At 38.0% G+C, this 27,282-nt stretch overlaps 4 protein-coding genes across 8 annotated transcripts; 1 reads left to right on the forward strand and 3 right to left on the reverse strand.

The window, feature by feature from the left end:
* Positions 1-1,671: 1,671 nt before the first annotated feature.
* On the reverse strand, positions 1,672-5,241 carry LOC130711065 (zinc finger CCCH domain-containing protein 17). The gene is made up of 3 exons (XM_057560519.1): positions 4,867-5,241; positions 3,964-4,074; positions 1,672-3,835 (listed from the first exon to the last, which is right to left on the reverse strand). Exons 1-3 carry the CDS (start codon positions 4,993-4,995, stop codon positions 1,976-1,978), a joined length of 2,100 nt encoding a protein of 699 aa, XP_057416502.1. The 5' UTR covers positions 4,996-5,241; the 3' UTR covers positions 1,672-1,975.
* A 1,753-nt stretch (positions 5,242-6,994) lies between these two features.
* On the reverse strand, positions 6,995-12,503 carry LOC130714221 (uncharacterized). 3 transcript variants are annotated; one of them, XM_057564115.1, is made up of 6 exons: positions 12,182-12,501; positions 11,800-11,929; positions 10,718-11,293; positions 8,949-9,444; positions 8,780-8,861; positions 6,995-7,397 (listed from the first exon to the last, which is right to left on the reverse strand). In XM_057564115.1, the coding sequence occupies exons 1-6, from the start codon at positions 12,209-12,211 to the stop codon at positions 7,185-7,187; spliced, it is 1,527 nt and encodes a 508-aa protein (XP_057420098.1). In that variant the 5' UTR covers positions 12,212-12,501; the 3' UTR covers positions 6,995-7,184. The 3 variants fall into 3 exon arrangements, with proteins under 3 accessions (XP_057420098.1, XP_057420099.1, XP_057420100.1); XM_057564116.1 differs by lacking the exon at positions 12,182-12,501 and adding an exon at positions 12,041-12,162; XM_057564117.1 differs by having other exon boundaries at positions 7,258-7,397; positions 8,772-8,861; positions 12,182-12,503.
* A 1,759-nt stretch (positions 12,504-14,262) lies between these two features.
* LOC130711811 (putative pentatricopeptide repeat-containing protein At2g02150) lies at positions 14,263-19,725 on the forward strand. 2 transcript variants are annotated; one of them, XM_057561563.1, is made up of 4 exons: positions 14,263-17,061; positions 17,160-17,311; positions 18,212-18,309; positions 18,548-19,725. In XM_057561563.1, the coding sequence occupies exon 1, from the start codon at positions 14,499-14,501 to the stop codon at positions 16,743-16,745; it is 2,247 nt and encodes a 748-aa protein (XP_057417546.1). In that variant the 5' UTR covers positions 14,263-14,498; the 3' UTR covers positions 16,746-17,061; positions 17,160-17,311; positions 18,212-18,309; positions 18,548-19,725. The 2 variants fall into 2 exon arrangements, with proteins under 2 accessions (XP_057417546.1, XP_057417545.1); XM_057561562.1 differs by having other exon boundaries at positions 18,212-19,725.
* A 1,620-nt stretch (positions 19,726-21,345) lies between these two features.
* LOC130710127 (uncharacterized protein At2g02148) lies at positions 21,346-27,119 on the reverse strand. Of its 2 annotated transcripts, XM_057559278.1 has the most exons (8): positions 26,804-27,117; positions 26,608-26,722; positions 25,765-26,109; positions 25,146-25,308; positions 23,641-23,770; positions 23,097-23,153; positions 22,460-22,705; positions 21,346-22,052 (listed from the first exon to the last, which is right to left on the reverse strand). In XM_057559278.1, the coding sequence occupies exons 1-8, from the start codon at positions 26,948-26,950 to the stop codon at positions 21,951-21,953; spliced, it is 1,305 nt and encodes a 434-aa protein (XP_057415261.1). In that variant the 5' UTR covers positions 26,951-27,117; the 3' UTR covers positions 21,346-21,950. The 2 variants fall into 2 exon arrangements, with proteins under 2 accessions (XP_057415261.1, XP_057415260.1); XM_057559277.1 differs by having other exon boundaries at positions 26,608-27,119.
* Positions 27,120-27,282: the final 163 nt, after the last annotated feature.

The following is a 27,282-nucleotide window of genomic DNA, read 5'->3' on the forward strand; positions in this document are numbered from 1 at the left end:
CCCTCGTCGGAGCAAAGGTGGGTTTTAGTCCCTAACCTTTGTCAAAAGGTTTGGTTTTGGTCCCTCCGGAGCAAAGGTTTGGTTTCCCTGAATTTGAACCACCAGCACCGCCTTCTCCTCTCACTAAGACCTCCATCAACCACTGAATCCACCTCCTCTCAACTATTGTCTTCACCGAACCTTTTCCAGCACCCATCACTTTTCTCTCTCAACCATCAACTCCTTCTCCTTCACCACCGAATCATGCGACAACTATCGTCGTTGTCGACGCCGGCGAGGAAGATCTAGACCCCAATTCGAAGTCGTAGGAAGTGTGCGGGCAAGGATGCGGCGTTGAACACAAACTGCTCGGTGGACTCGCGTATAAAGCTATAGTAGAAACCGCCATGAAACAAAAGCTTCTTCTTCAATTTGGGGAATTAGGGTTTCCAAATTCCAAACTCAAGCGCCCAAATAAATGGTAAAGTTGCAATTTTTTCTGCTTGTGGTGATACAGGTCTGGAAAGGATGAGGATTGTTGCCAGGTGTAGAGACTTCAGAGTAATGCAGGGAAAGGGAAAGGAAAGCCTCTCTGTTTTTTTTTGCTACTATGCCCTGTGTGTGTCTGTATAAAAGTTGATTCCTCCTCCCCTTTGTAAGGTCTGGAAAGGATGAGGATTGATGTTGCAAGGTCTTGATTTCTCCTTGTATCTGTATTCGTTACCTTTAGCACTTCTTATGCACTTTAATATATTTTGGATATGCAATCTTCAATGGTGAGATGAAGATGAAAAACGTTGTTCCAATTTGGGTTTGCTGGTTCTTATTTTCTGGGTTTTGTTGAAGATGATCAAGGTGATTTTTTTAGGCACATGGTGAAGATGATGAAGAAGGATTAGAGTTAAAAAATTAAAGATTTGATTAGGGATTAAAGTTAAATAAATTAAGTATTTTTTTTTAAATTAATTATGTTTTTAAATTTAAAATAAAAACAAATTCCACGTCAGCTCATTAACCTGATGTGGCCATGCCACCGGAGCTCCGGCGTTGACCCAGAGCTCCGGAGGGACCAAAACCAAACCTTTTGACAAAGGTTAGGGACTAAAACCCACCTTTACTCCGGCGAGGGACGAAAACCAAGCATTTTGTAAAGGTTAGGGACCAAAAACTTATTTAAGCCAAAAAAAAAAGTAGCCTGAATTTAAAATGAAATAACTGCCCACTACCATATGTTTTAATCTAATTTGTTAATTTTGATATTTGATAGACGTACCAGATTGAAAGCTAAGAACACAATTAAGTTGGTCCTCTCTCTGCACATGAAACATAAATTCATTGAAGAGAGGGCTCACAACATACTGGTTTCATCTTTGATCGACTGAGTCTTGGGATGCATAGCCATTATACGAGTTGTCAATACTCGACATCAACTTGAGAAGTTCAGTTAAATTGTATATAAAGAAAGGACCAATAATATTTAGGATAAGTAGATTAGAAATTTCAAATTTTAATTATTTATTAATTAATAACATATTTGTTCATTAGCATGGGGCAAGGTTACTCTCATGAGTAATTTAGACAACTCAGAAGAAGAAATAACAGAAGATTATGTTACTCGGTTGTTACATTACATTTAAGTATTTAACACCCTATATAACTGCATCAATCAAAGTATTAGAAAAAACTGTGGAGTGAGTGAATGTAAATATTATTAACTTTCTGTTACAGGCTTGCACTCTACATAACATGCATAGAGCACAGCAAAATGCCCCACTGCTGCTTACATAAAAATATCCATCAAATTAAATCAGATGAAAACACAGCAAAAATAAAAAGGACTAATTAATACAAGAAAATAACTCAATCATAATGATAGGCAGTTCTACAAGCAAATTTTATGCAGAAACGCTGCTCAGTCAGAGAGACACAAAGATATAAGTAAGCTTCGGTGGTCCGCCACAACAAGTTCATCTGGATGTTCATCACTTTTCCAGGATTATGTAATAACAACGCCAATCTTCTTAGCAAAGTCATCCCCATCCCCATCTCCTTCTTCATCATCCATGTATTCTTGCTCTTGATTCTCACCCTCATCAACCTGTTCATACTCGTACTCCCCCTCCTCATCAACTTGGTCATAATCATAGTCCCCTTCTCTTTGATCATCATCACCTTCATACTCCTGATCCTCTGCAGCTTCATCGTAGATCATTCCATCCTCAGGTGATTGACCATGAGTAACATCAACGTTATCACTGTCTCTTCCAATTGCATCAGTGACCTGAGTCGTGGAGTCTTCTTCATTAACTAACAAATGGCTCTTGACGGGCAATGATCCGTTTTGAGTGTTTTCGACAGATGTGTGATCTGAGCTACTGGCAATTTCTCTATTCTTATCATCAGATGATTTGCCACCGTGGGAGGTTGCACCAACTCCTCTCTTCTCCTTCAGAATTTCACTAAGAGGTTTTGGACCTTCAAACGGAATATCATCATCAGATTGTTGGTGATCCATGAAACTTTTTCTCTTCCCCAACGAATGTTGCTCTTTACTCTCAGTGTTTCTGCCAACTTTAAGTTCAGAAAGACTTTTGGGCGCAGCAAAATCACTTCTGTTCCCCATTAGTTCTCTCCCCCTGAAGTTTCTCCTCTCATCATCTTGGGAGCTTCCTCTTATTCTATCTTGGATCCTTCCCTGGTGAGGGGCATGCAGCCTTCCAGATGACAATCTGCCCCTATTTATTCCTCTGTCTGAGTCCCTCTCTAGGTGACTATCAGCACCATTTGCTGGAAGTTTTATTCTTCCCCGGAAACGACTACTGATGGAGCTCTGTGAATCCTTCTGAGAGAAGAACCGGTGACTTTGTTCCTCACCATGGCTCCCAGGGGCATAATCATTAGTGACAACAGATTTTAAGCCATTGACCTTCCTGCGCTTGGATAAACGGTGCCGGAGATCTGAAACCTCAACATTCTCAGGACTTCCAGATTTGCGTTGAGTCCTTCTTTCAACGTGGGCTGGTGCTTTTCTACGCTGCTCCCAAGCATATGGCTCTTGCGTGTGATCGTATGAGTCATAAGCATGGGGCACACGATATCTTTCTCGATCAACATCAGCTGCCAAACTATAATCAGCAGAATGTCCTATATCATATTCATTCAAAGAGTCTAAGTTCCTGTCATCCTGACCTCTCCCTTTACCAAATTCATCTTCCCCATGATAGTAATCAGAATTCCTAAGTTCATCAGCTACAAGAACATCAAACCCAGGAGAGGACTCTCTGAGAAACTCATCACTGTCCTTACCACTATGGAAACTGTGATCATCTGGCAAACGAGCTTGATGCACACGATTGGACCGGGCTACAGTGGGCCCATTGGTCATTGGTGGTGGAGAACTTGTTATCTTAAATCTTGAAGCCTCGTTATCAAATCCTGCAGGTGGTGGCGGCACATGCTTCTCCAAATGAAACCTAGCTGTTTCAGCTTTTTGGGCAGGCTTAGCCTCAAAACCTCCAACAGAGCTTGAAAAATTTCCTTGGGAACTTTTCCTTTCCTGTGTATATTTTTCAATGCCACCAAAAGGCTTCTTAAGACTTGGATTCTCAAATCCTTGGCTAGCCATCGGGCCCTGAGTAGCTACTTTACTGCTAGTGGTAGGATTTGGTCCATGCAAGAAGGCACATCTGTCACCTTTTAAGCAAAGCCCCTTTTGGAAGAAAATGCAAGGGACAGCTTGTTTGGCAGAATTATAAGGAGCGTGTGTTGCAGCTGCTGTCGCAATTTGTGGAGGGGGTACAGATGGTCCGCCAGCAGCGGCAGCTGCAGTTGGGGTTCCTATCAATCCATCAAGGGGCTGTGTGCGAAAACAAAATGCAGTTAGCAAAAGTAATACACATAACTCAAAAGGTAAAGGAAAAATGGCAGAATATAATTCGTAAATTGAAGAAAAACTTCAAAAACTTGGTGCTATTAAAAACTAACCGGATGGCGAAATGAACATTTGGGATTCAAGCAATTGCCATTCAACCAATAATAGCAATCCCTAGGATTGACCCGGGCGTACTCACTATGGCGGTACTCGCATTCATTGCCCTGTTCCAATGAAGAAGAAAACAAATCAAAATTACGCCAGCAACGGAATCCAATTAAGAGTTCAAAATGCCACATCAGCTTTCTATGAATAGGTAACCGACATTCTTGATATCGGCTATTCATTCGAGCAAAAAAAGTGCAAAACAAATCATTCCCACGTGATGCAGTAAAGTACTAAATTCACCCGAGCACAAGAAACAAAGAAGCATTAAATAGAACAGTTATACCAAAGCGCTAACTCAGCTAAAAGATGCTGAAACATATTTAATGAAAACAGGTTCAAGGATTGTTCAAAACCAAAAGACATAGCTGGCAACTCCAGTGTGTAGAATTTCATGATATCAGGACACAAGTGCAAACTAATTTATCATCAAGACTCACAAATTCATTCTTGCTTTCATATGCAATCAGAAAGAATTCCATAATACCCTAAACCTTTTTCTCTAAAAGGATTGATCTAAACCTATAATTTTGCAGCTGGATCCATGCGATTGATCTAATTAAACCCAAATTTTTCACAAAACTAGATACCAAGAATCACAGCCCATAAACAGAATAATTGAAATTCAGAGGGTAACAACAAAATTCAACATAACAATCCACAAAAATCCAATTTTTAGATATGCCCACATAAAATCTCATCCACCCTGAACCAAAAATCAATAGTTCTAATTGAATCATGAATAATTACCGAAACTAATTCAAGAATCTGAAACCCTAAAAGCAAGAATCCCCAACGAAAAAAAGAGGGTTTTTAATTTAAAAAAAGGGGGAAAATAGAAAAAGTTGTACCTTTTTGCATGTCAAGGGAGATGCAAGAAAGTAGACACAATCGGTGTTCCTCTTCAAGGCCTCATCTTGGGCAGATGGTGGTGCAGGCTGCGGTGGCTGAATCTGAAGTTGCGGCTGTTGGGCAACCATGGCAGCTGTTGTTGAAGTTGAAGGAGGAAGAACCACCCAATCCAACCCAACAGAGATCGAATCGAATCAAATCGAAGAAGAAAACAAACCCTAACTGTAGAACAAGATGAAGAATGGATCGAAATCTGAAATTGAGAAGAAGATGGAGAGAGAGAGCCGCCACAGAAATTGGGTAGAGAGAGAATGAAAAGAGAGTTGGGAGTATGTGAATGTGAATGTGAATGTGATGATGGGCTTTAAGGGTAAGCCTGGTTTTTTTTATTTTCATTGAGTTTGAGATTTTATAACTCACTTCTGATTTGTGTTCAAAATAATAAGATTGTGATTTCTGACAAAAATCTAAACAAGATTTTAATGGGACACTTGGCATCTTTTTGTTGGCTTATAATTTTCTTTCTTGTTTTGGGTCAAACTTGTCTCTCAAATGGGAATGTTATGTTTCTAGACCTCTAGAGTCTAGACCTAAAGCTAAGGCCATTTTCTTGTCAATAGTTTGGGTTTGGGTTGTTTTTTTTATTGCTTTGAAAGTAAGATATCACATATCGTGAATTAAAAAAAATTAAAAAAACAAACAAACAAAAAGTCCCCTATAAAAAAATGCTACTTTTAGCGTGGGATATTTTGAAAGTGAATTATCATGCTTCAGCGATGTCTTAACTGTTAATATAGCATTTTAATATTAAATGAAATATATTAAACCACATTTAATTGCTTACCCTCGACATTTTTATCAACATCCTTTTCCCTTGTGTCGTTTACCACCATGTTTTTATGTTGCCTCCTTCTCCACCATCTTTCTTTGCCGTGTTTCTTTCCTCTCCCCCCCCCCCTCCCTCCTTCCTTTTTTGATGTGCTACCTCTTTCCCTCTCTTTTGACTCGCCCCTCCCTTGTTGCAGCGACCTTTCCCCCTCCACCTCCATATATGAACCTTGTTGCGATCACCACAAAAAGTTTAAATAACCTTAACTTAGAGAGGAAAGAAACATGTTTATATTTAAGGGGAGGGATTCCTCATCTCAACAACCCTTCATGTTTTTTTTATTGTTTAGAAAGTAAGATGTTATATATCATATATCATGAAATAAAATAAAAAATTGTAAAAAAAAGGAAACTTCTAGCAGGGAACATTTTGGAAGTTCTCTAAGTCTATTTACTCTATAAGTGTAAGACCTAAGCTATGTACCTCCCACTAAGTTGGCTCATACAAACCAACCCATAAACAAAGTGCACCAAGCCTATGTACCCTACAAGCTCAAGACTTATGGGGTTGAACACCTACCACCAAGTCGGCACACCCGAGCTGACTTGTACAAGCCCCTTAGGGAGTCGTAGGATTCGTATGAGGGATACAACCTCTTATCAAATTGGCTGACTTGAGCAAGCTCCTTTGAAAGGCTCAACCTACAGCCTGGTGCATCCCGAGCCCCTCCTGTAACTTATGAATAAAAGATACAAAGATATATAGACGGATGCGGACCCACAAGAGACAATAACAGAGAATAGACAAAAAGAGAAACACATCCTGAAACCACATGTAGGTTGTAGACTGACATGTTTAGCCCAAGGCCCATGCGGGCCAAAATCCTAAAATAGATGGTCTATTTTGATGCAGACATTGACTCCTAGTTAAACGGGTTGAAGACTACATATTAATAAACCAGCACGCGAGCCTACACTTAATTATTATTTTTAAGCAATTAAAAGGGTTAAATATGTTTTTGGTCCCTGACTTGTACATCTAGATCTATCATGGTCCTTGAAAAAATAATCTCCTTTTTTATCCTTGGAAAGTTTTGTTTCACTCTGCCGTTATAAAGTTTATGTGTCATTATTATTTATCAATAACTAGTCCACATAGGTGGCCAACTGGACTTTTTCACATCGGTTTTGGTCCCTCAAAAATTCCCTTCATCAAATTTAGTCCTTGTGGGTTGTGGGATGAAAAAGAAGAGGAGGAAGAAGAGAAGAAGTGGGAAAAGGTCGAGCTCCACATGAATGGACTTCCACTTCAATTGAAGGGCATTCATTTGCATCCAACGATATCCAAACATACACATAAGTGTTCCAACTAAATTATTATTCTGCAGAACAACGTATCCTTTTACACCCCGAGGGAAAATACAACATGCATATTCATTCAACATGCATAGCTATAGAAAAATGAAACGTTGACAAGAACCACATTTCCTTAAGAGCACCAACTGCACCAAGAGAATGTTAAATATGAGGAAGGAACATGACCAGTTCTTCGTATGTATTCTGCTTGCTCTTCAGTTTTTGCAGCTTGATGATTTCTATTGGCTTCTGCTGCTGCTCGCTTTTCCTCAGCCTTGTGCCTTGCAGAAGCTAATTTATTCATCAGCTTATCATGTGACTTGCTCCGTATTCTTTCAACCTCTACCTGCAACCAAAGTAGTATCCTCATTATCATTGTCATCATCATGTAGGTAAAACGAGTTTTTTTTTCTTTGTAATACAATGTATTAGTATTTTGATTACTTTGATTTATTGCTTTTACTAAAAAGTTATACATCTAATATCAAATTACCAACAACCATCGCATATTTTAATTTCAACACCAACATGTTGAGTTTCCTATTAAATGTACATCTAATACATGTTTAATTTCAACACCACCGGAGTTGACCTTAGATTACTTGACTTAAGCACTCTATCTTGCATGAACGGAGTTTGAACTGTACACAACTCAAAGGTCAACTCCAAGTACATGTTTGATTATTAGAAATCCATCTACAATTAATTCTAAAGTCAAAATCAATTTTAGGAAGAAGCTTTTGTGAGTATCTTCTAGATGTTAGGATTGATTCTAAGGAAAGAGAAGTTGATCCAAGCGTGCTATAAGTTTACGCAGAAAAGCAGCGAGGTTCGAACTGCTAATCATTTGGTCATAGATTCCATGTCAAGAACCAACAATTTGATGTCTAACACAAATCCACCGATTTAAAAGGAAAGAGGAATGAATGCTAACATTTTTAAAAAAAAATTCAACACACTAATTATAATTGGTCCATTTTCTAAAAAATCAACACTCTTTCTTATAAGTGATAAATTTTAGAAGTGTGCTATGTGCTTGACTTCTTTAAAAAATGGACCAATCAGAAAGAGTGAGTCAAAAGAAGTGTATTAGTGTAATTTCTCTAAAAGTCACTCTATTCCTAAATGATTAACATTGCTCCTGATTAGCAGCAGAAAGCATACAATCCTAATCTTTTAAACAACAAACTCCTAATCAATACAATATCCACTGCGCGCCTCCTTTTTCGTCTCTCAAAGCAATACAAGTATACAACATCTGGACAGCCCTTTTTGGTACTTCCTTCAGCTTCCTAGTGCTAGACAGACTCTATCATGAATCATAATTATCTCATCTATGGAACTCAGACTTTATAACCAGTCATTGCATACCAGTTAGACAAGCTAGATAAACACAAAATAGAGCTTCTAAGGTTAATCACATGACCATATTGTATAAAGTATATACTCTTCAGTAAGTGTTTTACTTTGCAGAACATTGAGTGGTTGATAAATTAGTCCATGCAAGATAAAATAAAGTATTGATAAAATTGAATAGTAAAAATGAGAAATATTCCTGCTAAACTAGTTAAACCCCTCATGAAGTCAACTGTAACTTTACAAATTATGGTAACATGTGGATTTAAATGTTAGATGCACTTATTCCTCCATCCAAATGATTGTCCCAAAAATCTATATTAAATAGGCATGTTAGAAAGAAAAAAAAGTGATAATAACAGACCATGATACCTCAATTTTTCTCATCTTGGCTTCTGTTTTTGCTTTCTGATGATTTTCCCATGCCTGAATTTTCATCTCCTCACGCCTAAATCTGCATAATTAACCCATATTCCTGCTTCAGACAAAATTCAGTGTGTAGAAATACAAAATAGCATAAGCTATACATTCTGAAAATGACCTGGCCATATACTTGGCTTTCTCAGCCTCCTCCCATGCTGCTGCACGTGCTTCAATGACACTCTTAGCTGGTTGATCAGCTGTTTTTGCTTTCAGTGAAGTGGATGCATCCTTATCCTCTTCTTCTTTACTAGCCCAGGCAGCAATATTCATTTTACCTAGTTGTGTCCCGAGGACCATGATTTCTCGCCTGGTTTTCATTTGTAGCTCCTTTTCGGACAATTCACTCTTGTTGAGATTCAGGTTGTCGATATGTGGATCAGTTAAAGTTGACATAGGGGAAGTTCTTGTGGGAGTAGAAGGCTGAGAAGAATTAGGGCTGCGCATTGGCGTGGTTGACCGCACCGGTGTACCTGTTCTTGATGGCTCCTGGCTGGCAATAGGTGTCATTTCTGTGCCCATATCTCTCATTGATACAGACCGAGCAGTTGATGGGGGAGGAACAAATGTCGTTGCACTCTGGATGGCAACGGATGAATTGTGCTGGCTGAGACTGACTGCAAATATCAGAAAGCAGAAAGGAAATAGAAGACAAAAGAAGAGTCAGCTATATGTACTAGAATTACTAAATTTAACTAAAACAATTTATTTAACTGCTTCAAATGCAATTGTGTCCTTAGAATTAGCAACTTCTAGTTCTAGGATACCACTTCAAGATAAGAAGAGTTTGCAAAGCATATCATACTTCTCAAGCATTCTAGTGAAGGAGAACTAACTCATCCATTTTTTACCTAGGTTATATGAAGACTTTTGAAATCTAATCAACATCAAAGAAGTTGTTGTCAAAAAAAAAAAAAACTAAGGACCCCCACTCAGGGAACTTTGTCTTAATGCCTTGTGTGGGGATATTTTATAAGTATGGTTTCTTAGATTTTTCAAAAATAACAAAATTTTAGCAAAATTATGAGCAGATCAACATGATCGTAGTTAAATTAAACAACAAGAATGCATACAGGAAATTTAATTCAAGAAGCCATTGGTCGAAGACAGACACCATCAAAGCCCTTATTTAACCATTGCATGAAAACGAATCTCAAAGTTAATCTAGGAAATAGGAAGCTTGATCCTACAAATTTGCCTGTTTCACAATATCAACAATTGTGGGGTAGAATAAGTATATATCCAGCCAGTCAACATTGGAAGAGGATTATTTTACAATCTATATGCTCAATTTGTCTACATCTTTTATTGTAAAATATTGTTGCAGTGCCATGTAAAAAGTATAATTCAATTTTACTGTATGATAGTAACCATTTTCGTAGCAGAATATTGTATTGTATCTTGTGCCAATGCAGAATGTAATAAGAGAATATTGTCAAAATTCACTGGTGACATGAGACAGCTTAAGGCATAGGATTCAAATTCTTAAAACTAAAATTTCTTGAGGAAATTAGGGGTATAAGTTACGGAACTGAAGACACATTGACTTTTTTTGCCACTGAATGAGGGATTGTAGGCAATAGAGAAGTGTTGTACGGCTAGGCGTGAAACCTAAATGCCCTCAAAATAATATTAGAAAACCCCCCACAAAAATAAAGCTACAGTTACCTCTGGGCGTGAAAATGCATTAATAGCTAAACTAAATTAACATTATCTAACACAATTCTAACTAAGATCTTTTCGTTTGTCCTCTGGATTACAGAGCCTGCATCAATTTTTCACAAAACTAGCCACAACAACAAAAAAATCGTATATTTTGAATAGACAAAAATGTTTATGTGATAACTGATAGCACCAGTAAAGAAGTCTAAAACAAGATCAAAAGTTTACCATAAGAATTTGCAACTGCATAGGGGTCAACCTCATAACTCGCAAACTTATGTCCTTCACTGTCCATCTTAGTTTGATCTGTATCCATTTGCTTTGTATCCGGCTCATCTAAAGCAATTTCTCTTTGATCTGGAACTTCAACAACAACCTTCATGGAAGACTGCCGGCTTCCATAACCAAGACTACCAACTTTACGCGGTCCCCCATGCCCGCCTTGCCCCTGGCTCTGTGCTGTCTTTGGCCTGTTTGATGTTGGACTCGCTATCCATTTCTGGGCATCATCCCATTTAGATGGCGCTGGCTTTGAGAATGGCCCCGCGGGCACTCTTGGGGGAGCACGCTCAGCCTTTTGAAATTCAAACACCGATGAGGACATGCTCATATTGTCCTGCCCACTATCATAATCTAAAGAAGGGTCTTCAAGGATTCTATTCTTAGAAGTTATTCCTGCATTAACCTTCCCAATGCGATCACCACCGGCTGTCTCTATGCTCCAAGTGCGAGCTGTAGAAGTTGAATAATCAGGAAGGACACTCACAACATCTACATCTTTACAATGATCAGAACTGCTACCACCTGTAACAAATAAGTTCAAATAGATGTAAATTTACTGAAGTCAAAATAGGAAACGCCAGCCGTTCAATTTGCAACCCCTTCAACCTCTGTTCACCATATTTGAGATACCAAGTACACTATGAACCTGTTTGGTCCAAACCAAAGAGCACTTATTGGACCTTATTTAGTGTTTTTTTTCTAGTAGATAAAGCTCAAATAAGTTCCAACAGGTCCGTATCCAAACGGGCTATATGTATCAAAGGATATCTCATTCCCTTTTCTTGATCTTCTTCTCCCATTTGCATGTTATTTAAATCATAGTATACAGCCAATTTTCCAGTGAGGAGAAAACTAAATGAAAACACCATCAGAAACAAACAAAGCAACAATGGTGATGGAGTGAAATGATCACACTAGGACAAATCTTACATTTTGAGAAACTCAACATCCTAGATTTACAATTTCTCAACCTTCTGTGCAGCATTATATTCTCAAGGAAACCAGAACAATCACACAAAAGAGCATACCAGATTCATCCATGTCTGGATTTTGAGATCCAGGGGTGAAAGTGGAATCAACCTCCTCCTCTTCTTTCCTCTTCTTCTCCACACCCAGTAGCATGCTCCTCAACTTTCCAGGTGAAAATCCCCCATTACCCTGCAAACCCAAGTTCACATAAGACCAAAAGGCAAATCAAGGAACCTCAAAAAGGAACAGATTTGAAAGCTGTGTTTGCACTTTGCAGCAAACTCGAGGAAAGTTAACAACTTTGATAGTGATACTCAGTTTCCAAGTCAAGTAGTGCAGAACACTGGTAAGAGTGAAATATATAAAATATTGAAAATTGCAAATCAAGCCCAACAAAAAAAGAGAGAGAGAAGATGAAGTGAATGAGAAAGATAGAAGAACCTGAGGCTTTTGAATCCTTTCATAATCCATATTTGACAAATGGGTTGTCCTTGTTGGAGTAAAAATGCAATCTTTACATAATGCAGATGTAGTAGTACTCTTATTTTTTGGGTATGTGTGAGTAAGTGTGTGTGTTTTCCTCTGTGCTGCTTGTAAGAAAGCAAGTACTAGTATTTGGTTAATGGTTGGGGTTGAAGCTTTGAGTTACACAGGTGACAGCCTTCTCTGTCCTGTTTCAACTATCAAAGAGGAGAGAGAGTGAGAGAGAGATTGAAAGGGTGGACATGATGATGCAGCAATGGACCTGCCTGTCACCTGTTGTAGTACCTGTTTTAACCTCCCATCAGATGCTTTTGTCATTTGTGGTCCACTTCTTCCACACTCCTATAATCAATAATGTAATCCCTTTTGTTACTTGTGTATATATGTAATTATTATTTGTCATTTGCGAGGCAAAACTCATTAAATTTTAGTCAAGTTAGTGATGGGGAAATGATGATTAGAGAGGAGTTTAACTTGGATAACCCTAATCATGTTTCCATCCCCCACCGTTTAGCTTCTAAAAATACACGTAGGAATTTTATCTCAATCTTATATAATGCATTGCATACCGCATTTCAATTTAGGAATTAATTTTAATGTTATTCATACTTTTTTTTCACCCAATTTTATCGCATTTATAATTGTGAGAATCAATTATGTACTGCACTTATACATAACTCTTCTTTATCACTACATTTTTTTGTTCTATCAAAGATATAATTTATTAGTTGCACACAATACTAGTAAAACTAAATAAGAGTATTTTAGTGATTCTGAGCTCCAGATGAAGGACGTCTTGGACAATGGGTGAAATTGGAAAAGACTTCGGACTGTCATTTCCCAAGTGGTTCAGAACACGGTAGATGGTGTGTCTGGGCCAAATGGTAAGAGTTGTGAGGATGCTTATAGGTGGGACTTGACACTGAGTGGTTGTTACTTTTAATGTATGTGTTTATGCTTGGTTGAATCAGTTTACTTGAAGTTTTGTTAATCATTCAATGTGGAGTCGTATATGAAAACTCATAGTCACCGAGAAGTATAAATTTCTGCTTTAGCTAGCACTTCATGGAGCTTTGCTTTCGAATGTCCATCGCTTCCATTGTAGCCTCGTGGTCAACCCTGCTTGTACGCGTTACTCACACCTCTTAGAGAATATTCTTCACTGTTTGAGGGATTTTCTCTGCTCCAAAAAGGTATGGATCATATTTGGTAGCAATCTTTTTTCTTAGTTTTTTATGCTGAATACTTGAGATTGGCTTGCTGCTATGACTGATAACTCTAAAGTTGAAGTTTTCTTCCACAACTTATGGTGGATATGTCGATTGGAAGAACAATATGTTGTTGGGTAATGAGGCTTATAGTTTGAATTTTATCTAGAGCAACATTCTGAAGGATACATCAATCCATGCTTCCATTAGGGTGATATTTCAAGGTACAGGTTCGTTTAGGTTGGAGCTCGCACTTGGTTGGTTGGTTAAAGCTGAATACTGATGGCAGCTATTATAGGAGCAGAGCTAGCATGGGGTGCGAGGGTCTCATACGTGACCATAATGGAGCTTGGGTTTTTGGGTTTTCTAGTTTTGAAGGTACGTGGGATGTGTACTTGGCTAGGCTTCTGACTGCTATCCGGGGTCTCTCTTCGGCTTAGTGTCTTGGTGCTCATAAGCTTGTGTGTGAATTGGATTGCCTTGATGTGGTGAATCATGAATGGGCTCTCTTGCAATGACTTTCTCCATCTTCACTCGTGTACAACGTACCTTGCTGAAGCTAGAATTCTTGTACCGCAAAATTAGGAGTTTACTTTCTAGCATGTCCACAATAGGCTTATGGGTAGCTAGAATAGGGCTCAGAGAAAGATAAGAGTTGTGAACTTGGAGCACTCCCCCTAAGGAGATTCTCTCATTGTTGGGAAACAACTAGTTTTTTTCTTTCTGTTGTTTCTGTTTGTGTTGTTTTTTCTTTTCTCAATCCATTAACAAAAAAATTACTCTTTATGTCACAATATTAAACAATGATTTTTTAGAACCGGGATAAAGAAGTAGCTTAGTTAAAAAATAAAATTGAAAAGGGTATAATTGAGTATGATAATGGTGGTAACCCTAACAACATGCACTGGCTGTTATTCATTCTTCTTCTTCTTCTTCAGCTCCATTGATCGGCTACAGGAACAGAAGCAATGTTGGTGGAACACTTGATTCTCCGCCATCACCATTCCCCACCACAACCCTCAATATGAAGAAGAATCAATATCCAATTGAAGTTGTTTTGCTCAAACATGTTGCATTCTCTGCGCAACATCGGTAGCCGAGTAAGCTTCTTCTACTCCTCATCTCGTCGATACCCATTTCCCCATTTCCTCACCCTTCCATCTTCCCCCTATAAAGATTCGATTTTTGCATCCCCCATGATTTGGGTCACAAGCTTCATGTGTGTTATCAGATACCCTTTTGCCTCAAAACCTTCTTTTGACGACATTGTCTCTGAGACAGTGCGTAGTTTCTTGCAAAATGATGATGCACACCACATGTTTGATTCAGTGCTTGCACCTATTTGGGTGTCTAAGGTTTTGGTGAAGCTGAAAGAGGACCCAAAATCAGCCTTGAAGTTCTTCAAAATGGCAGGGGAACGAGTCGGGTTTCGCCACTCCTCGGAGTCTTATTGTATCCTTGCTCACATTTTGTTTTGTGGGATGTTTTATGTTGATGCAAAGAATGTCATTAAGGAGTGGATTTTGTCTAGGAGGGAATTTCCGGGTTGTGATTGGTTTGATATGTTGTGGTTGAACAGGAATGTTTGTCAGGCAGGGCCTGGTGTGTTTGATTGTTTGTTTGGTGTTTTGGTGGAGCTGGGGATGCTTGAGGAAGCTAGTCAGTGCTTTTGGAAGATGAAGAAGTTCAGGGTTTTGCCAAAAGTGAGGTCCTGTAATGAGCTTCTTCACAGGCTTTCAGAATCGGGCAAAGGGAATTTGTCGTTGAGTTTTTTCAAGGACATGGTTCGGGCTGGCCTTTCGCCCTCAGTTTTTACATATAATATAGTGATAGGCTATTTGGCCAAAGAAGGGGACTTAGGAACTGCTAAGAGATTGTTTGAACAGATGAAACAGACAGGTGTGATGCCAGATGTAGTTACTTATAATTCTCTCATTGATGGGTATGGGAAGCTAGGATTATTGACCGAAGCGGTTATTGTTTTTGAGGAAATGAAAAATGCAGGATGTGAGCCAGATGTTATAACATTCAATTCACTAATTAATTGCTTCTGTAAATTTGAAAGAATTCCTCAAGCTTTTCAGTATATGCGTGAGATGAAGGAAAGAGGGCTGAGACCAAATGTTGTAACTTATAGTACACTGATTGATGCCTTTTGCAAGGCAGGCATGATGCTTGAAGCACTTAAATTTTTTGTTGATATGATACGTGTAGGTCTTCAACCCAATGAGTTTACATATACATCTCTGATTGATGCAAATTGTAAAATAGGCGATCTGAATGAAGCATTGGAACTGGCTAGTGATATGTTGCGGGCTGGATTAAAATTAAACATTGTCACCTATACTGCATTATTGGATGGTCTTTGTGAAGATGGTAGAATGAAAGAAGCAGAAGAATTATTTAGGGCATTGTCAGAAGTCGAGGTGGCTCCTAATGTGCAAATTTATACTTCTCTTATTCATGGATATATCAAGGCTAAGATGGTGGAGAGTGCCATGAATATTATAGAGGAAATGAATAAGAAAAACTTGAAACCAGATCTGTTGCTGTATGGAACCAAAATTTGGGGTCTTTGTAGCCAAAATAGAATAGAAGAATCTGAGGCTGTAATACATGAGATGGTGGATTGTGGTCTGACTGCAAATAGCTATATATACACAACCCTTATGGGTGCATATTTTAAGGTTGGGAAAACCGTGGAGGCTGTTAATCTATTACAAGAGATGCAGGAAAAGGGTATTGAGACAACAGTTGTAACTTATGGTGTACTAATTGATGGTTTATGCAGAAAAGGTCTAGTTCAACAGGCTTTTAGTTATTTTGACCACATGACTAAAATTGGTTTGCAACCTAACATTATGATTTTTACGGCTCTGATTGATGGCTTTTATAAAAATGATTGTGTTGAAGCAGCTGATAAGCTGTTCAATGAGATGCTGGATAGGGGAATCAGTCCAGATAAATTAGTTTATACTGCTTTGATTGATGGGAACCTGAAGCACGGAAATCCTGAACAAGCTTTGAGTTTGCGAAATAGAATGGTTGAAATGGGTATGGAGCTTGACCTGAAAGCTTATACTTCATTGATTTGGGGTTTTTCACACTGTGGTCAAGTACAACAGGCAAAGTCATTTCTGGATGAGATGCTTGGGAAGGGCATCATTCCTGATCAGGTTCTCTGTATTTGTCTTCTGAGAAAATATTATGAGCTTGGAGACATCAGCGAAGCTCAGGAACTTCATAATGATATGATGAGGAGGGGCCTTGTTTCTGGGACAATGGACATAACAATTCCCTCTGTACGCACTTGAGAGGGTTTATTTTAGTGGCCCACAATCTACATTATTTCATTTTTTTCTGAAGTTCAAAAAACTTCATTGAAATGAATTTGATGCATCATTATATAATGGCAACTGAACTGACTATCCTAAATGGTGCGTTCCCATTCTCAAAACACTTGTTTTCACATGATGTTAATCCGCAGTTCTGGGACTAGCATTTCAGTATTCATGCTCTCATGTGATCATCAAGACAGCCATAACATGCCACTTTCCTGGTTTGAGAAAGTTTTTTGATGCTTCTAGTGACTGATTGTTAATATTCTAACTAGAAAGCTCATGATTATAGGTACCGAATAGTCGAATACTGTTCTTGTATACAATTAGATTTCCTTTTCTTTAGAAATTATGTATTTGATGCAACTTGTCTTATTCCTTTTGTTACAGAGCATTTGCTTCTTTAATCTCGTTACATAATTGAACAAGCATACTGCTTCCCAATCAGGAGCTTATTCTCACATCACTGCAAATCCTTGTTACGGAAGATGCAGAGTTGTTCAGCCGTGGTGGATGACCTTGTTACCACTTAGGCGTACAAGGTTATGATATTTTTTTGGCATTGTATTAATTAGTTATAATAATGTGAACACATTCAACCACAGTTGTGATTTTAAGTCTGTTATAGTTCTTGTACAGCAACTTTCTTTATGCTTTATGAGTAAATGGCATTTCTTGTGAAATGTTTCCTGGTTTTGTTGGAGAAGCATCTCTTTTCTTCTTTATATCAATTTCACAATGTAATCACTTGCTATTTAACTTTCTACAATTTGTTCATAATGTTCCAAAGCAATTTTTATTTTGACATTCGTCAGCATTGTCATCTCTTCTGAATATATATTGTGGTGTTAGTGGCTACTTCTGTCTTATATCATGAAAGGGATTACTCCCTATCCCCAAGAGTCTGAAAAAATAATTTCACCATACAAAGAGATAAGAGTTTGATGTGAGTTATTCTGTTACTAGTTTGTTAGGTAAGTCTGTCTAAGAGTTCTTTTTTTCCATATTCCTGCTCAACACTGGACAACCCATTCCACTTGATTCTCTTTCTGTTAAAATTCAGTTTATGCCTTTTCAATCTGAGTTAATTCCTGAAATGAGCCATCAGAATATTAAGGTTAAGTTCACAAAATCTACTTTTGATTGTCACAGATCGCAGGTTTTAATTCTGCAATTCTCGCTCCTTGTTATACTGTCTTCCCTATTCTGTCTTAGGCCTTCTAGAACTTTTGGAGTTCCAAATTATTCCATTCGGAACCTTCTGTTTCTTTCAAGTTGATAAGGGGTGGGTTGGTGTGAAAGATTTCATCTTCACATGTACTGTACTGCATAACATTTTTTAACTTCTTCTGCAATGTGTAATCATCTCATGCTGATGCGAAATGTAAACCAACTGCTTGTTTATGCCAAGAGGCTGATTATCTATGGTACTTTATTACCAGGTTGCTAACTTGCTTAGAAGCTGAGGAGCTGTATGCACCTTACAATGGTCTCGCGTGTTTCGCCTCATCCAAGCTCCAGCTAGATGGCATGGATAAAGGTAAGGCCATTATGTGGGGTCCAAAGGTTCATAGGTAGAAATTTGTGGTGGCTCTCGTCCAAATTTTGTATCTAACACAGACACATGCAGTCTAAAGATGAACTGAAATCCTCTGTCCTATTTGGTGTCCTCTTCCCGTTTCCACCTATTAAATTATGCCATGTAATTTATAAACCACACATATAAGGTTATAATTGTCATACTCATGCCTACATGACGATTTTTATTGGTGAGACAGTGAATGAGACAGCAAATGGGGACTGAGGTCATCCTCTAAAGACCATGAGTCGTGTTTTTCTAGATATCAGAAAGATTTGGGACAGAAGAGCAGTGTTATCATATATCTGCCATGGCGGAATCTCATGGCCGGTTTTTGCTCTCCGCCATGACTGATATCTCGCCATAATCCACCATCTGCCATCATTATTTGCCAAATATGGCGTGTTTTTGGGCTCTCCGCCATGGTCCGCAATCTGACATTAACAACATTGCAAAAGAGTTTATTTCAATTCAAGGTGGAACATCTCACAAGCTTCACAGATGATGACTGCTGTACTCACAAGTATCTTACTGTTTGTTAAAACATCACCCGCATTCTCAGTTGTTTTGACTAGTCTTTTACGTCACAAAGAAAGAATAACTGAACTGGAGAACGTGCCAAAACAATGACTCCAAAAAAACTGCAAATTATTGGACTTATTGGCATGCAGTGTTTTCACTCCCATCATACTTGGTATGTATGTCAGTATGTCAGTATCATGCATGACAAAACTATCATGAATCTCGAGCCCATGCTAACAGATATGGATTCATTTTAAATGCTACAATGGACGTGCAAGGAATGGGGGTGCACATTGAGTAGATTAGATTTTCCTAGCAGACAGAAATTCTGTATTCAATTTCTACCAACAATTTTCCCTTTGATAAACACTTCCATGTTCAGACTTCAGAGCTCACATGATGTGAGTGATGGAATCCAAAGAAAATTGGACCACAGGAAATTATTGTTAGTGGTGCAATCTAGTGAAAAAGTGGAAGAGGGTAGTGAGAGAAGGAAATGCTTGTGATTTGTACCGAGTTTAGATGAGGTTGTTTGTTTTGTGGAAACAGCATAAAGGTTGAGAAAGCCATGCAACTTTTAAGAGCAAATTGTACATATTAGTTTGTTGGCTCCATTTTTCTCCCCTTGCATGCATTGTTTAGTTTCCCTGAGGATGAAGATTATTACTTGGTGTTTAAATAGGAAATATATGCAGAATGTATTTAAGTGTGGATATGTAGAAGCATATGCATATCAGAGAACAATCAATTTTATAATTTGTTTGTTACTTGTTAGGATGACTTTAAAGGAATGGGGATGGAAGATAAATTAACTATTTTCTTGTCATGCTAAGTGCGATCAAGAATTCAACTTCATGTGTATTTATGAGAAATAATCTAGTGTATGATTTTGGTTTAGGGTGAAGTAGTATCTTTTTAGTCTCTATAATGCCCAATATTTAATTTTGATATCTGATTTTTATGTCACCATATTTTCGTAAGTATTTGGTCAATGTTCAATTTTTAAAACAACTCATCATGGTCCGTTTATTTTTTGAATTTGTCACATTTTAGTTCTCCATGTTACAAAATAGCGGACTGAACAACGACGAAGTGCAGTGTGATGGTTGTTCACCTCAATCCTTAACCTTGGTGGTGGGACCGAATCATACAGGAGAAGTACAAATATCAAACAACATTTGTGGTCCAAGTTACTTGTCTATTATAGTTGTCTATATGTGACAATTGCACTAGAACTTAAGTGGAATAAAAAAAACAAACATCAAGGACTAAAGGGAATTAGATTAGATGATGTGGGGCCAAAATGGTAGATGTGTCACTGCCAATTAGATTGAGTAATGATTCACTCATACTTACTTTCTCTTACATATTATTTTCAATTTTTTTGTCTATCTCTCTGCATTTCCTATTATATCACCCATTAACAAAGAATTATTATGTGAAGAGACTATTATTCATTAGATTATGGCTTGTGAGCCAATTCAACTTTTTTTTTTGGGTATGTAAGTTGATTTAAGTTGAATTGAACAGCAAAAGTTAAAAGCAACGCTGGAGAGGATCCTATTCATTTTTAATCATAGGCTCTTGAAGGAAAAAAAAAAGACTGTCTCAGGTACGAGATTGTAGAAGGAATTTTGGAAACTTTAAAGGTGATTTCTTGCCGTTTCAAAAAGAAAATGATTTCTTGCCATTTCTCTTCAAAAAATATATCCCAGCATCGGTTGAAAGAGAAATGGCAAGAATAATAGCTTGATTAACAGGACAAAGTGACAAACATAGCTTGATTTATCTAGTCACAATCGTTATCATGCCTATATATAATTTTCATACAATTTGATGGCAATAGACAGCAGGTGGTATAATTAACTGAAATAATGATAGTAATATGTGACAGAAGAGGTGGCTGGAGCAGTGACAGGAGTGGTGGAGGAGATAGCAATAGCCATGATAGGAAGTTAATGCTGGAGATAGAGTTAGAGTTGAGATCGGTACAAACGGACGTTAGCATTTACATGAAGATAAAAAAATGAACAGGATACTTATTGTGAACTGAGATGAATGTTCGTTCTCATATTTAACTAGTATCCAAAGGTTCCAAAAACACATTAACAAAGGAAGTGATGTTATCACGGAGGTAGTATAGTAGCAAGCAACCATGTAGTGGCAAGACAAGGATAACAACACTTAAAATGATAGTTCTTTTTTGGACAAATATTGATAGCTGAGTATGTAATGGTGGGGCAAGACAAACATGAATGATTTTGGGACCTCAAAGATTGTAGCTTTAACTCTTGATTTTTCTTCTTTAAATTTGTCTTCTGGTAAGAGGAGTGACAATCATGCTGCTGATTTTATGGCCACAGAGCCTTCATCTCTCCAAATTGCATAAAGTTTGATTTATCAAAAACAACTTGAAATCTTTTGTTTTTTGGAACAACAATAAACACTTGAAATAAAAAAAAACCAAACAAAATCTGGATGAAACTCAAGCTACTTGTTTGTACAAAATCTTACATTTCAATCTACAATCTATCCAGAAATACATAGATCAAGATTTTACCACACCACCAACAACAACAATAAAAGCCTGATCCCACCATGTGGTAAAACCTTATCCCAATATGTGGATTTTACCACGCCCCATTAGTTAATTAGTAAAATAGGCTTTCAACTTCATGAAGTTCTGTATTCTGGTTCACTCACAAGAGCAAACTGAATAGATATTATCTACAAAATATTTACACAGGCCACACACTTTTCTAGGGAAAACTGCACTCATTTCTACGTATTAGGCTAAATAAATTTCTCAAAACTTAAAAACACTACCCAAAACTAGTGATATTACTAAAACTTTGAATGCACCTATGATCAGTGTTATCAAAGATCGGTGCCTCTATGGCGGAGTTTTGGTTTTCTGCCATGGCTAATATCTGCCATCCGCTATCATTATTTGTCAAATATAGTGGGATTTTACCTCTCACCATAGTCTGCCATCCGCCATCAACAACACTGCCTGTGATCAAAGAATGATGGGGCAAAACGCGATATGGAGATGGACTAGTTAAACTTGTCCAACCCTGTCATATACCTAATCTCTTTGAACCACATTCGGAGCAGAATTTAGATGTTTCCCTTAAATATGGAGCGCCACATTCATCACAAAACTTCGCAGGAGTTGCTGGCTGTATTATAACCAACATGATACACTTCAGCATAAAAATAGTGTTATGAAACATCAAACTAAAATCACTAAATTTGCAAGTGTCTCATATAGCTTTATGGAAATATTTAATCTGTTGGCCTTATCACGCCCCACATCAACTATAACGTATAGTTAAGGCAGATTTGTTAAGCCCTTAGTAGTATACAAGAGTGCACTCCTGTTGAGAAATTCTAAACAAGTATTAACATGAAAGGGATAGATTTTAGAGCTAGGACTATATAGCAGCCCAGCAATTAGAGAAATGACAGAAACGGCTCATGCTTTTAGAGATGCAGTTATGGAAATTAAATAGTAAAAACACTATCCTCATTTGGCATAAGAAGTTTCATCAACCACATTAGAACATAATCTTTCAAATAAACTCACCAGCATGTGCATGCGTCCTCCAACATGGCCACCTGTGAGTTGTTGTAAGCAAGACATGTGTGGAGATATTGTTGGCTGGTGAGCATGAGAAATTTCAGATAGGTGTGAAGGGGGGGCATCTTGATGGTTATGCGAATAGGGCCCTGCATGCTGACTTTGGTGCATAGTTTGATTGTTCTGGAGAACTGGGTGAAACTGAGGTTGATGTGGCAACGATTGCAAGTGATGTTTGCATGGGGTTTGCGGCTGGAAAAAAAAGTTCCCACATCATGCTCATGTTTTTAAGATATTATTAAATGTAAGAGTAAAAAAGGTCTCAATATGCACCCGAAGCACAACCAAAGCAACAATAGCATAAATGGGCAAGAAAATAAGGTACAACCCCATTTCCCAAAAGTACCGACAAAAAAAAAGCAGCAGCTAACATTATGTGCTTAGTTATAGTTTATTCTCAATTTATAAGCAAACAACGACACCGATCACCACAAGCAACAAGTTTATCTTTGAGCAACTTAAAGTTAATGGAATCATCATGCAGTCCACACCCAAAACAATTGTACTAAAGTGAATAAAAAAAAACACACTGACCATCGCATCGGAAAAATACATAGTACATATTAACTTATACAGCACTTACTGAGCGAAATCCTTGCGTAGTAGCTAATGATGTAGAATTGTCTGCTCCAGGATAATTCTGTAAAAACAAGTCAAAAGTCAATACGTAAACACTCAGTAGATTTCGGATGCAAAGAAGTGCAGCAATTAAAATTTATGCACCCTGTAACAACTAGTCTTATTGAGGAGTGCTAGGCTGCTAGCAACACTCACTCTAACACTCCGTCTCCAATACTCTCTTATTGGTTGGTTGAAATTATGTGGGGTCCACTAAATATATAGGCCCCACTTCCAATTAAGTGGAACCCGCATGAATTTCAAGCAATCAATAAGAGTGTTAAAGTGAGTGTTGCTAACAATTTTTCTAGTCTTATTATCCCATTAAGTATACATATACATAATACAATGACATATCAATCATTATCATGCAGGATGCAGATGCCAAAGCACATTATATCCATAGTCAGAACATGTTAACTAAACTTTTACATAGTGCACAAAACTGCAGTGACACTACATCTTAAATGAAGCACTCCATGTGCCAAAAAGAGGCACATCATGCTTACCGTTACAGGGATATCAGGGATATTGGCAAGTGAAATTGATGTCCCACGTCTATACTTGTGTCTTGGAGAGTAAAATTTGTAATCAGCATCTGAGATAGCTACTTCATTCCGACCTGTCAATCTCTTAAACCTAAAACCAAGAACAAAGGAAGTGAGACCAAGCATACTGACCTTGCAATGCTCAAATAAATGCTCAATCTCTATCTCATCATAGCCAATTTTTATTAGGCTCATCAGTAGCTTGAGAGTACAGTAATAAAAAGACCAATGATAATACAACATAAATCATCAATGGATCAAAAATCTTTCTTAAAATGGCACGGACATGTTAGGCATCTGAGTGAACTGTATCAAGCTCAATAATTGACATAATAAAATTCTGATTAGGCAAAAACTACAAATAAATAAAAGTAGTTAAGTACTATTTCTCAGGACACTAAGATTCTGATCTAGCAAAAAAAAAAGCAAATAGAATACGAGTGGCGATTTTTAATCTCCATAAACTAGTCAGAAACACTAATTTGATATGGATAGAAGAGAAAATTATGCCCAAATTCTAAATTGTTAATATCTGCTTTGGTAGCCAAACGACTATGACAATTTCCTACAAGGCTCTATTTTATTACAGCACCATGGAACTCAGATTTTAGATCATGTATGGTTTACACCAAATACATAGATGCCAACCCATCAATTACTGCAAATCATGCAACTCCCACTAAGGTCAAGTCATTCATTGATACTTTATAGGATAAGTAAAAATGACTTGCTGTAGATTTGTGGACCTCAAACACCTCTTTCACATGTGTGTTATTACGTTCAGGTTCAAAAACAATACCCTTCTTATTTTTACATTGAAAGGTGGCAAACTGTTTACTATCTTAGAATAATGTTTGAGCTTCTTGGTGAATACTGAGGGTATTCGTTAACCCTTGCCACAGTCAGAATACATTTTCAAGCGATTTTCAAAGGAACAAAGAGGAAAATATTTCATAAAAATTTTCATAATGTGATACGTTTTCCCTATTGGCTCCTCTCGGGGGGATTTGATTTTAATATGCAAAGAGATTGAGCTGTTTTACTGGATTTATGAGTCACTTCAGCCCACTGTTCTCCCCCCTCCCCCCTCATTCAGAAGGGGCATCCATCCTTATCCTCTCCCCACAATAGCTCACTTTCTTGTTTTTCGACGTATTGCAAATAGAAATGGATCAAATTATAAATTAACTGAAGAGCCAAAAAAGTAGACAAAACAAAATTTGCAACAGGATGAAACCATTTGCACTTAGCCTAGGTTCATTTCCATGGTCCTGTGCGGTTGTTTTTCATACACAAGAATTAGAGTGAGGGAAAATCATATAAATGTCAGAATGAACCAAAAGCAGATCTTCAGATAAGGGAGAGACATATTAATTTCCTATCCAACTCTATTACCTTCCAACCAAAAAATTGGAGCACAACTAAAATAATAGGCAAAAAAATAAACACCCTAACATTCAACATACCATTCAGCGTCATCAATTGGCACGGAATTTGGCTTTTCAACAATTTTTAATCCATTAACTACCACAAAGCGAACACGCTTCTCTTCTTGTATAACTAGTTCTGGAAACCTCGTCCTTGTTTCCATGGAAGTTGCCAATTCTCTCCTCTTATATGTACAAGGTCCTGTTAAGAAGCAACTCAGTTAAAAGTTAAAACATAAAGGGTGAGTAACAAAAAGCTTATTTGCACCTAATCACTTAAGCAGATGTTTGGTTAAACTTATGCAAATAGCTTATGACCTACCTAAAACATTTTTTGAGCTTATTTCAGTAAGTTTTTTCAAAAGAGCTTATGAATAAGAACTTTTGTGATAAGTGCTTGTTGACTTAACTAAGTTATTTATCCAAACTCACATTCAATTTTACAATACATACATCATAGCCTAAATGTCATAGAAAGAAAAATCCTTCCTGCGCCAAATGCCAAGTTGCATGCACGGTCCAAGCAAAATTTCCATTTCTCAAGAAATATGGAATAGAAAAAACCCCTTTTCCAAAACTTAACCACTTAAAAACATAGAGATCATGCCTAATTAATTCTGAATACATAAAGGGGTACAAGGGAATAAAAATGCAACACCTTTTTTAGGAAATTTCTTAGCCAGTCTTCTATACAATCCACCAGCAGCTTCCAGGGCAACCCCGATCGACTTCTCGCGAATACCATTCAAAGATGCAAGCCTAATATTAACATCATTAACTAAACTCTCATACAAATTCGCCACATACATCAAAGGCAGCGCGAAACTCGGGTCCCCTTCATACTGAACCTCCCTCACCCTCCTCTTGCTCATCTTGTCCTGACCACCACCACCAACCACGTAATCACCCTCCGATTCAGGCACCTCAATCACACGGTCATCAATGAAATGATCCACCACAATTTGTAGAAACCTCGCCCTCGCTGACTCAATCGGCGAAACATCTAGAAAATTCAACCAAAAACTCAGTTCATTTCACCGCATTATTCTAGAATGTTCAACCAAAACTAAGGCCCAGTTTGGAAGAGCTTATTTGAGCTTATCCTATCATAGAGCTCATGCTTGTATATGTTGGGGAGAGTCACGGCGAGGACCCATGAGCCAAGTCCGAGGGGAGACACCAAGAAGATCTTGGACACCACATCTTAACCCAAAACCTTAAGGCATTAGGTCTATGGGTCACATCTCTTATAAACTATTCTCCTCACCCAAACTTAACCAATGTGGGACTCCAACTCCGCACTTGAATTCTCAACAATCTCCCCCTCAAGTGCGAGTAACCACCACATTATCATAGCTCCCCTCCGCACTTGTATATAGCTTATTTTCAATTTATTTCAATAAATTTTTTAAAATTGCTTATGAATAAGCGCTTATGACCATAAGCACTTAATTAAGCTGTTTTCCCAAACGGGACCTAAATTCAGAAATCAGAAGCTTACCCTCAACGGTTAAGCTATCATAGATACCCCTGGAAGAGTCGTTGGTCTCGAGACTAGAGCGATCGTCATCGACCTTGACATCGTGAAGCGGCAAACAGGAATCATTCATACAATCCTGGGAAAAAAAAGTCAAAACTTGAAATGAATCAAAATGAATATGAAAATTGGGGGAAAGTGGTGGGTGGGGGGAACTCACGACGGCGTCGTGGTCATGGATGGTGGTGGTGGCGGTGGTTCTGGCGTCGACGGCGTTGAGGACATGGAGGGGGCTGTCGATGAAGGAAGAGGGAGAGTTGAGATTGTAGTGTTGTTGTTGTTGCTGCACCGGAACCCTAGTGCTCATTTTTTTTTTAATTCCGGTGGGTGGTTGCGGCGGAGAATGGGGTTGAAGATTGGTTAACGGCTATCCAGACTTAAGTTCCGGGAAGTGGAGAGTCCAAACCTGAGGTTTCTGGTGGTCGAAGCAGTCACCAAACCTCACTCCCAACCCCGCAGCAATTTGCTACTATAGCCACCCTTGACCCCCACAATTTTAAATATTAAATAAAATTGTGAAATGTAATTTTGGCGTAATTAATTAATAGGGTAGGCTTGTTGAAAAAATAAAATTAATAGTGTGTGTAGGCTTTGTTTCTCAGCAACTTTATTAAAAAATTAAAATAATGGAACGGTGTG

Source organism: Lotus japonicus, chromosome 4 (genome assembly GCF_012489685.1).
Source record: "Lotus japonicus ecotype B-129 chromosome 4, LjGifu_v1.2".
Lineage (NCBI taxonomy): Eukaryota > Viridiplantae > Streptophyta > Magnoliopsida > Fabales > Fabaceae > Lotus > Lotus japonicus.